This window comes from Ranitomeya variabilis, chromosome 4, assembly GCF_051348905.1.
Source record: "Ranitomeya variabilis isolate aRanVar5 chromosome 4, aRanVar5.hap1, whole genome shotgun sequence".
Taxonomy (NCBI): Eukaryota; Metazoa; Chordata; class Amphibia; order Anura; family Dendrobatidae; genus Ranitomeya; species Ranitomeya variabilis.
This window is the reverse complement of record NC_135235.1, coordinates 628,722,799-628,734,493: the sequence shown is the minus strand read 5'-3', so window position 1 is coordinate 628,734,493 and position 11,695 is coordinate 628,722,799. Positions and strand designations below refer to the sequence as shown.

The window sequence follows — 11,695 nt, the reverse complement described above, 5'->3', positions numbered from 1 at the left end:
ACACGGATCCACTCCGTACACATCATACATGGCTCTGCTCCGTACACACACAGCTTCGCTCTGTACACACACGGCTCTGTTCCATGCACCTTGTATACACACTGCTCAGCTCCGTACACCTCGTACACACACTGCTCCGCTCCGCACACCTTGTTCACAGATGGCTTCTCTCCGTACATGTCATACACACATGGCTCTGCTCTGTGCACATCATACACAAATGGCTCCGCTACATACACATGGTAATCACATGGCTGTGCTCCGTACACCTCGTACACACACGGCTCTGCTAAATCCCTCACACAAACTTCACCCAGCACCATGACAACCAGCACAGCAGAGACCTGCGTCCAGATGCCCCCTGATCATGTGACCCCTGACTCCTCCCCTCCATGTGACCGATCACATGACTGTGACCTCATCACAGGTCCTGTAAACAAAGAACAGCCATATATCCAGTGTGCGGCTCTGCAGGTGGAGGTAGGTGCTGGAGATTCCCCATTACTGGGCGCAGGGGACATTAACCCTTTCACTATTGAGTCTATAGGTGTTTCTGTGTTGCTACTTTCTTTTTTTTTTACTTACTCTGTGATGTAGATATTTGAGATGAGCAAATCAATGCGCAGGACGCTGGTCCAGCAGTCACCTCAGTAGTCCGTGGCTGCCGGGTCAGAGCCTTGTGAACCTACAGTACCTGCCGGAGTCTCTGGCGCCTTTTTTTTTTCATTTTTAATTCTGGCCCAAGTTATTGTCACGGCATGATGCACAAATAAGAAATAGGGGACACTGGATGTACAGCAGCGCACATGGTGTCAGAGGGTCCGGCAGGAATAATTCACATGGAGTGAAAGTCGGGATGATAAAATCACTCCAGTTTTCATTTATGTAGATTAATTGTTTGTCAGAAAAGGGTATGCAAAGTGTAACCTGGTAGCACAGTAACTTGCTTGTTTTAGGCCGCGGTGGCCCTTTGTCATAACATTAAGATAAGTGGAAAAATAGGGACTTGAAAACTGTAAGGCAACCAATCCCAGAGGCAAACAAGATCACAGTATCAAATTGCCTATATCTGATTGATGTGTCCATGTTGGTGGAGGTCGGTATAAAATGGACTAACTCCGACTCCTAAAATATGAAATATGTAATAACTTGGGTACAGTAGTACAGTGCACTTTTACAACTTCTGAATATCCTTTTTAAAATGTGGAGCCCAAAACTGGATCCCATATTCTAGATGTGGCCTCACCAGTGATTTATAGAGGAGCAACAATATGTTAGGATCACAGGATTTTCTCTCTCTTTTTATATACCCTAAAATCTTGTTTGCTTTTGCGGCTTCTGCTTGACATTGAGTACTGCTGCTCAGCTAACTTGTAACCAGAATACCCAAGTCCTTCTCCTGTTCTGTAGTAGTCCCGAGTATACTCCCATGTAATGTATATGCATTAATAAGATTACTTCGTCCTATGTCCATTACTCTATTTTTATCTACATTAAACATCATTTGCCAAGTGTTTGCACATTCAGTCATCTTATCCAGATCCAGATGTACTATCAAGGTCAGTTTTTAATAATCTACAAAAAGAGATTAAAATGAATCGGTCCTAGCACAGATCCCTGCGGTCTCCATTGCTGACTATATCCCATTTACAGCATGTAACATTTAAGCCGATTCTTTGTTTCCTGTCATTTAGCCAATTCCTTACCCATTTGCATATACACTACCATTCAAAAGTTTAGGGTCACCCAGACAATTTAGTGTTTTCCGTGAAAACTCATACTTTTATTAATCAAGTGAGTTGCCAAATGAATTGAAAATCTAGTCCAAGGTTAAAAAAAAAAGATTTTTATTTGAAATAAGAATTTTCTCCTTCAAACTTTGCTTTCGTCTAAGAATGCTCCCTTTGCAGCAATTCCAGCATTGCAGTCCTTTGGCATTCTAGCAGTTAATTTGCTGGGGTAATCTGGAGAAATTTCACCCCATGCTTCCAGAAGCCCCTCCCACAAGTTGGTTTGGCTTGATGGGCACTTTTTGCGTACCATACGGTCAAGCTGCTCCCACAACAGCTCAATGGGGTTGAGATCTGGTGACAGCGCTGGCCACTCCATTACAGATAGAATACCAGCTGCCTGCTTCTTCCCTAAATAGTTCTTGCATAATTTGGAGGTGTGCTTTGGGTCATTGTCCTGTTGCAGGATGAATTTGGCTCCAATCAAGCGCTGTCCACAGGGTATGGCATGGCGTTGCAAAATGGAGTGATAGCCTTCCTTATTCAACATCTGTTTTACCTTGTACAAATCTCCCACTTTACCAGCACTAAACGAAACCCAAACAATCACATTACCTCCACCATGCTTGACATATGGCATCAGGCACTCTTCCAGCATCTTTTCAGTTGTTCTTCGTCTCACAAATGTTCTTCTGTGTGATCCAAACACCTCAAACTTGGATTTGTCTGTCCATAACACTTTTTTCCAATCTTCCTCTGTCCAATGTATGTGTTCTTTTGCCCATATTAATCTTTTCCTTTTATTAGCCAGTCTCAGATATGGCGTTTTCTTTACCACTCTGCTTTGAAGGCCAGCATCCCGGAGTCACCTCTTCACTGTAGATGTTGACACTGGCGTTTTGCGTGTACTATTTAATGAAGCTGCCAGTTGAAGACCTGTGACGTGTCGATTTCTCAAACTACAGACTCTAATGTACTTGTCTTGTTGCTCAGTTGTGCAGCGGGACCTCCCACTTCTCTTTCTACTCTGGTTAGAGCCTGTTTGTGCTCTCCTCTGAGTAGTACACACCGTTGTAGGAAATCTTTAGTTTCTTGGCAATTTCTCCCATGGAATATCCTTCATTTCTAAGAACAAGAATAGACTGTCGAGATTCACATGAAAGTTCTTTTTTTCTGGCCATTTTGAGAGTTTAATGGAGCCAACAAATGTAATGCTCCGGGTTCTCAACTATCTCAGATTTATAGCTTCTCTAATCAGCCAAACTGTTTTCAGCTGTGCTAACATACTTGCACAAGGGTTTTCAAGGGTATTCTAACCATCCATTAGCCTTCTTACACAGTTAGCAAACACAAAGTAGCATAAGAACACTGGAGTGATGGTTGTTGGAAATGGGCCTCTATACACCTATGAAGATATTGCATTACAAACCAGACGTCTGCAGCTAGAATATTCATTTACCACATTAGCAATATATAGAGTGTATTAATTAATTATTTAATGTTAGCTTCATTGGAAAAAACTGTGCTTTTCTTTCAAAAATAAGGACATTTCTAAGTGACCCTAAACTTTTGAACGGTAGTGTAGTTCCCCTAGTCCCTGTTTCTGGAACTTCATTATAAGGCTGTTATGTGGTACAGTATCAAGTGCCTTTGCAAAATCCAGATACATCACATCACATTTTGTATATACAGGAGCTTCTCACAAACTTTGAATAGCATCAAAAAGTTAATTTATTTCAGTTCTTCAATACAAAAAGTGAAACTCGTATATTATATAGTCATTACAAACAGAGTGATCTATTTCAAGTCTTTATTTCTGTTAACCCTTTAATGACCACCGATCTATGCCTTTTAATGGTAGCAGTTAAGGTTACTTATTCCACAGCGCCGCGTTTTATCAGTGCTGAGAAATAAGTGTATAGTGCTCCCCATCGTCTGAAATTCTCCGGGGTTTCAGTTACTGGGGGTAGCTGAGATCCCAGGGAACATGATTGAGGTTGGTTTTTACTGACTCCAGTGTTGTGATCACCGTTATTCACGGAATAACGGCGACTGCAAAAACAGTCTGATTTCCCATTTAATTTCTCTCTCCTCTGATGATGTGATCTAGCATATCAGAGGAGAAAGAAATTGGCTCCCCAGAGCCCATCCGGTACCTCTGGTGTCCCTGGACAGTCCTACATCCCCCAGTCCTGTCCCCTTGCCACTGGCGTCTTCTTCCGGAAAGAAAATGGCAGGCGCATGCACAGTGATCAAAATAAAAAAATAGTAAATCAAACCCCCCTTTATCACCCCCTTAGTTAGTTAAAAATAATACAATAAAAATGTATTTATTTCCATTTTTCCATTAGGGCTGGGTTAGGGTTGGGCTAGGGTTAGGTTTGGGTTGGGCTAGAGCTAGAGTCGGGGCTAGGGTTAGTGTTGGGCTAGGGTTGGGGGTTGGGTTAGGGTAGGGTTAGGGTTGGGTTAGGGTTTGTGCTAGGGTTAGGGCTAGAGCTAGGGTTGGGCTAGGGTTAGGGTCAGGGCTAGGGTTATTGTTGGACTAGGGTTAGTGTTGGGCTAGGGTTAAGGTTGGGCTAGGCTAAGGGCTGGGCTAGGGTTGGGTTAGGGTCGGGGATAGGGTTAGCGTTGGGCTAGGGTTGGCGTTAGGGTTGTGTTGGGGTTAGGGTTGTGGTTAAGGTTATAGTTGTGGTTATGGATGGGATTACGGTTAGGGTTAGGGGTGTGTTAGGGTTATGGTTGTGGTTAGGGTTATGGTTAGGATTAGGGGTGTGTTAGGGTTGTCGTTAGGGTTATGGTTGTGATTAGGGTTAGCGGTGTGTAGGGGTTAGGGTTGGAGCTTTAATTGGGGATTTCCACTGTTTAGGTATATTAGGGGGTCTCCAAATGTGACATGGTCCCCACCATTGATTTCAGCCAATTTTGGCATTCAAAAACTCAAATGATGCTCCCTCCCTTCTGTGCCCTGCCATGCTATGGTTTTCCAATTGCACACCAAATATTGTGGTTCATTTTCTCCTGATACCCTTGTGAAAATAAAAAAAAAAATTGGTTCCAAAGTAAATTTTTGGTGAAAAAAGTAAAATGTTCATTTTTTTCCTTCCACATTGCTTTAGTTCTCGTGAAGCACCTGAAGGGTTAATAAACTTGAATCTGGTTTTGCGCACCTTGAGGATTGCAGTTTTTAGAATGGTGTCACTTTTGGATATTTTCTGTTATATTGACCCTCAAACTCACTTCAAATGTGAGGTGGTCTCTAAAAAAAATAGTTTGCCAAAATTTTGTTGGAAAAATGAAAAATCGCTGGTCAAGTTTTAATCCTTATAACATCCTAAGAAAAAAAAATATGTTTCCAAAATTGTGCTAATGTAAAGTTGACATGTGGGAAATGTTATTTATTAACTATTATGTGTGACACCACTCTCTGATTTTTAAGGGTACAAAAATTAAAAGTTTGCAAATTGCAAAATATTCAAATTTTTTGCGAAATTCCCATTTTTTCATACATAAGCACAAGTTATATTGAAGAAATTTTACCACTAACATGAAGTACAATATGTCATGAAAAAACAATCTCAGAATCAGTGGGATAAGCATTCCAGAGCTATAACATCATAAAGGGACAGTGGTCAGAATTGTAAAAATTAGTTTAGTAATTAAGTACCAAATTGGCTCTGTAATGTTGTAGCTGTTTGCGTTCTGACCCAATGTCAGATATGCCAGATCACCAATGAGTCCAAATCAGGAGGTTACACCCTTCATTGACAAGCGCTTGGAGAAAAAAGGCAATTGCACACATGCTGTGAGCAAAGTCACTTTATCTGATGTAATAAAGCAAGAGGCAGTATTTTATACCATTTACAACAAATGTAACTCAATGTAATTCATGTAGCCCTCCCCCCTGTTACATCGGGTCATACTGACCTTTATTTCCCATGAACCCAGAACATGCTGTTTGCTGACTATTGAAAACATATAAGATAAGAAGTATACAATCCTTGAAGAGGAGACTACACTACCAGACTACAGCGTCATAAGAATACATTCTAGCAATTAAAGGCAAAAGACAATTAAAGGCAAAACATGAACCCTTCTATATCAGTCACTATGGGGTTAATGATTATGATTATGGCTTACAGCCAATGAAAACCCAAAAGTAATTATCTCAGTAAATTAGAATACTTTATAACACCAGCTTGAAAAATTATTTTAAAATCTGAAATATTGGCCTACTGAAATGTATGTTCAGTAAATACACTCAATACTTGGTCGAGGCTCCTTTTGCATCAATTACTGCATCAATGCTGCATAGCATGGAGGCGATCAGCCTGTGGCACTGCTGAGGTGTTATGGAAGCCCAGGTTGCTTTGATAGCCGCCTTCAGCTCGTCTGCATTGTTGAGTCTAGTGTCTCTCATCTTCCTCTTGACAACACCCCATATATTCTCTATGGGGTTAAGGTCAGGAGAGTTTGCTACTGGAAAAGAGATGGGGGGGTTCATCTTAATATTTTCTGTGACATTGAATATTAAACTATTCATATTATGATTACCATATTTCTATGTCACTAGATCAGATGTAATAAAGTGGATCGTGTTGTCTTGTTTGGCACTTGTATTGGTTGCATTGCAGCTTTTAAGTCCCTATTTTTGTACTTACTACTATGTAATGACTAAGGCAATGGCCTTAATCACTTGAGCTACTGTGCTACATGTCTACTGTTTATTAAACTTTTTGTGAGATTCTTTTAATCTAAAGGAATAAAAATTTGAGAGATTTTATCTGTTGCGGCCATGGCTGGGGCGAGCAGACTGTTACGACCAGCCGTGGTGCACGTGGATTTTTGGACCCACTGTGCCAGAGGGCCAAGCCTACCCAGGAAAGGGTGTACCTAAGCAGCTACGTTGGTGTTCACTGAAGCCTCCAGTGGTGAGGTCAGGCTTGTGCGGCAGGTAGCCAACAGGTACCAATCCTGGGCGTAACCCGATAGTGCAGCTGCTGACCCCAGGGGTCAGGTACGCTGACACTAGTTTAGGACTTACTTCAGACACACTTGTCTAAGGGTACTGTCTCACAGTGGCACTTTGATCGCTACGACGGTACGATCCGTGACGTTCCAGCGATATCCATACGATATCGCAGTGTCTGACACGCTACTGCGATCATGGACCCCGCTGAGAATCGTACTTCGTAGCAGATCGTTTGAAACTTTATTTCGTCGCTGGATCTCCCGCTGTCATCGCTGGATCGTTGTGTGTGACAGCGATCCAGCGATGCGTTCGCTTGTAACCAGGGTAAACATCGGGTTACTAAGCGCAGGGCCGCGCTTAGTAACCCGATGTTTACCGTGGTTACCAGCGTAAAAGTAAAAAAAAAAAAAAACCGTACATACTCACATTCCGGTGTCCTTCAGGTCCCTTGCCGTCTGCTTCCCGCTCTGACTGACTGCCGGCCTGAAAGTAAGAGCAGATCACAGCGGTGACGTCACCGCTGTGATCTGCTTTCACTTTACGGCGGCACTCAGTCAGAGCGGGAAGCAGACGGCAAGGGACCTGAAGGACACCGGAATGTATGTACGGTTTTTTTTTTTTTACTTTTACGCTGGTAACCACGGTAAACATCGGGTTACTAAGCGCGGCCCTGCGCTTAGTAACCCGATGTTTACCCTGGTTACCCGGGACCTCGGCATCGTTGGTCGCTGGAGAGCGGTCTGTGTGACAGCTCTCCAGCGACCACACAACGACTTTCCAACGATCACGGCCAGGTCGTATCGCTGGTCGTGATCGTTGGAAAGTTGCAGAGTGTGACAGTACCCTAAGATTCAGGATCATAGTTAGGCCACTCATGGACTGGAGAATAGTGTTCATTCACTGGGACCAGGGGACTTCGGGAATAGAGTGTCCACTGCAGGACCAGGGAAAAATGTTCAGGCACTGGCCACTCCGGGACCAGGGGACACGGTACAGGCAGTGGCCACTCCGTGACTAGGGGATGAAGTTCAGGCACTGATCGCTCCGGGACCAGGGGATGAGCTTCAGGGACTGGCAGCTCCAGGACCAGGGAACAGGATTCAGGCACTGGCCGCTCCAGGGGACAGGGTTCAGGCACTGGCCGCTCCGGGGCACGGGACAGGGTTCAGGCACTGGACGCTCCGGGACTAGGGGTCGAGGTTCAGGCACTAGCAGCTTCGGGACCAGGTGAGGAGGATATATGAGTGGCCACACCGGGACCAGGGAATAACATTCAGGCTCTGGCTCTGGCCACATCGGGAACCTCACAACTCATTAGCAGTACACCTGACTAACTTATGATTCACTACGTTGCTTGGCGACTCCTTAGGAAAGAAGGAGTGTTTTACACAAGATGCTTCCCAGCTATTAGCTGGGTGACATCTTGCAGGTGTACTACTTATGCTAAATGCCTCTGAGCAACAGGCTGACAAAATTTACCATAATATGCACGCTGCCCCTTTAAGAACAGGGAAGCACGGGTGTGCTCATAAGTAAGTCCGCATCCCTGCACGGAGGGGGAAGAGATACCGTGCAGGGACGCCGGCAATAGCGCTACATTATCATATCCTGGATGCTGACATTCATTCCATTTGCATGCCAAAAAGAGGAAGGAAAGAGGTTATTATTATTATTATTGTTTATTGTTATAGCGCCATTTATTCCATGGCGCTTTACAAGTGAGGAGGGGTATACATAATAAAAACAAGTACAATAATCTTGAACAATACAAGTCATAATAGGTACAGTAGGAGAGAGGACCCTGCCCGCGAAGGCTCACAATCTACAAGGGATGGGTGAGGATACAGTAGGTGAGGGTAGAGCTGGTCATGCAGCGGTTTGGTCGATCGGTGGTTACTGCAGGTTGTAGGCTTGTCGGAAGAGGTGGGTCTTCAGATTCTTTTTGAAGGTTTCGATGGTGGGCGGGAGTCTGATATGTTGTGGTAGAGGGTTCCAGAGTAGGGGTGATACGCGAGAGAAATCTTGTATACGATTGTGGGAAGAGGAGATAAGAGGGGAGTAGAGAAGGAGATCTTGTGAGGATCGGAGGTTGCGTGTAGGAAAGTACCGGGAGATGAGGTCACAGATGTAAGGAGGAGACAGGTTGTGGTTGGCTTTGTACGTCATGGTTAGGGTTTTGTACTGGAGTCTCTGGGCAATGGGGAGCCAGTGAAGGGATTGACAGAGGGGGAGAGGCCGGAGAATAGCGGGGGGACAGGTGGATTAGTCGGGCAGCAGAGTTTAGAATAGATTGGAGGGGTGCGAGAGTGTTTGAGGGGAGGCCACAGAGCAGGAGGTTGCAGTAGTCAAGGCGAGAGATGATGAGGGCATGTACTAGGGTTTTTGCAGATTCTTGGTTGAGGAATGAACGGATTCGTGCAATATTTTTGAGTTGAAGTCAGCAGGAAGTGGAAAGGGCTTGGATATGTGGTTTGAAGGAGAGATCAGCGTCAAGGATAACCCCGAGGCAGCGAGCTTGTGGGACTGGGGAGAGTGGGCAGCCATTTACTGTAATGGATAGGTTCGTTGGGGGGGTCACGTGAGATGGGGGAAAGGTGATGAATTCTGTTTTGTCCATGTTAAGTTTCAGAAATTTAGCGGAGAAGAAGGATGAAATAGTGGACAGACATTGAGGGATTCTGGTTAGTAGGGAGGTGATATCTGGTCCAGAGATGTAGATCTGTGTGTCATCACAGTGTATGATATGTGTTCACTGTCCATATAATACCACATGGTGACACAAATTTACAGGTACATAAAAGAGAATAAATATATAACTCAGACAGCCAAGGCTGTGATACAAAAAAAATATATATTTTTTTCAAAAAAGCTGAAATCACACTCAAGGTGAAAATACACCAACTTGTATCATAAAGAACAGGGTGGATACCGCACAAGTATAATTATCCAAAACCCAGAGCCCACACCCTTGCCTAGCATTGCACTGACATGCATATACAAAATATTCACAATTCATAAAACTTAAAAGCTGTCTTTGACCGACTTTAAAGGAGGATGGAAGTAAGCATGCACGTACAGTGGCTATAAAACAAGATACACACCGAACTTAAAATGCCAGGTTTTTGTCATGTAAAAAAAACATTCCAATCAGAATCATTTCAGTACTTTTTCCATCCCTATAATTTGTACAATTCAAATGGAAATTTGAACTATTTTCCGGTGGAAGAAGAAAAATAACCAAAAATAATGTTGTTGCAAAATTATGCACATCCTTACACTAATAATTTGTTGAAGTACTCTTTGAATTTATAACAGCATTTAGTGTCTATCAGCATGGCACATGTCGAACCTTCCTTCAGATTTTCAATTGGATTCTGGTCTGTGCACTGCTTAGGGTCATTGTCATGCTGAAAGGTGAAATTTGTCTTCACGAAGCCTGGAAGTTTTGATGTAAAATTGATTATTATTTCAAACTGTTCATAGTTCTTCACCTTGACTAAAGCCCAAGTTCCAGCTTCCAAAAAACATCACCAAAGCATAATGCTGCCTCCACCATGCTTCACTGCGGGTACGGTGTTCCTTTGGTCATGTGCAGTGTTGGCTTTGTGCCAAACATACCTTTTAGAATTATGCCCATAAAATTCAGTCTTGGTCTCATAAGACCATAACACATTATCCCACTTGCTTTTGGCAGACTTGATGTACGTTTTATTAAAACATAGCCAGGCTATGAGAAAGGGACTCCCTCTTGCCATTGTACCCCACAGGCCAAACATATGAAGAATATGGGAGATTGTTGTCACAAGCAGTTCACAATCAGTACTTACCAAGAAGCAGGGCCGTATTTAGAGTTTATGCTGCCCTACGCACTTTTAGTGCTGCCTCCCCCGTTGTTGAGTATGACACTATCGGCAGTGACTTTGTCAAAAATCGCTGATGTGAAAGTAGCCTTTTGCAGCAGATCGGCAGTTTTTCCTCATCTGCCGCATAACGGATCACTTACGGCAACACTGCGTTTGGCTTCATTCATTCTCTATGGGATTTGCGGACATTTGGGGCACTTGCCGCGATCTGGCAAATGTGGTATCATACCTCCCAACTTTTGAAGAAGGGAAAGAGGGACAAAGTTTGGGGCGCGCATAGCGCGCTGCAGCAAGTCTTAGGCCATGCCTCTGACCACACCCATTTCACAACTAGTCACACCCATATCCACGCCCCAACCACACCCATTTAGTACTGCTGATCACACTGTTTCATAAACAATAATTATAAACAAAAAATATGGCCACACAGTGCTCCATACTGTATAAGACCCCACATGATGTTCAATACTGTATAATGGCCTCACATGATGCTGCGTACAGTATAATGGCCCCACATGATGCTGCGTACAGTATAATGGTCACACAGTGCTCTATACTGTATAATTGCCACACAGTGCTCCATACTGTATAATGGCCCTACATGATGCTCAATACTGTATAATGGCCACACAGTGCTCTATACTGTATAATGGCCACACATGATGCTCCATACTGTATAATGGCCACACAGTGCTCTATACTGTATAATGGCCACACATGATGCTCAATACTGTATAATTGCCACACATGATGCTCCATACTGTATAATGGCCACGCAGTGCACCATTCTGTATAATGACCACACAGTGCTCCATACTGTATAATGAGCACACAGTGCTCTATACTGTATAATGGCCACACAGGATGCTCCATACTGTATAATGGCCACACAGTGGATACCGCATCACTGATGACTGCACGCTGGCACCCCCACCCACTAAGGTACTATCTTATACAGGCTCCATGCCCAGCGCCTAGTGCATGACCAGACACATTTAAAGTGACTATGGTGTCACTCCTATTATCGCACTAAACACGATTAACCATTATACTGCAGTCCGTTACTGATGAAAGCAAGTGAGGCTGAAACGTCTATATTATTTTCTGGCTGCATTAAAAAAATCCAAAAATAT

General features: G+C 43.6%; 1 protein-coding gene across 1 annotated transcript in view; it reads left to right on the top strand.

The window, feature by feature from the left end:
* The first annotated feature begins 321 nt into the window (after window positions 1-321).
* LOC143768137 (uncharacterized) overlaps window positions 322-11,695 on the top strand; it is a 50,791-nt gene continuing 39,417 nt past the window's right edge. Inside the window, exon 1 of the mRNA XM_077256824.1 lies at window positions 322-480. Within this exon, the coding sequence (XP_077112939.1) occupies window positions 322-480 (159 nt within the window). The remainder of the gene's footprint in view (window positions 481-11,695) is intronic.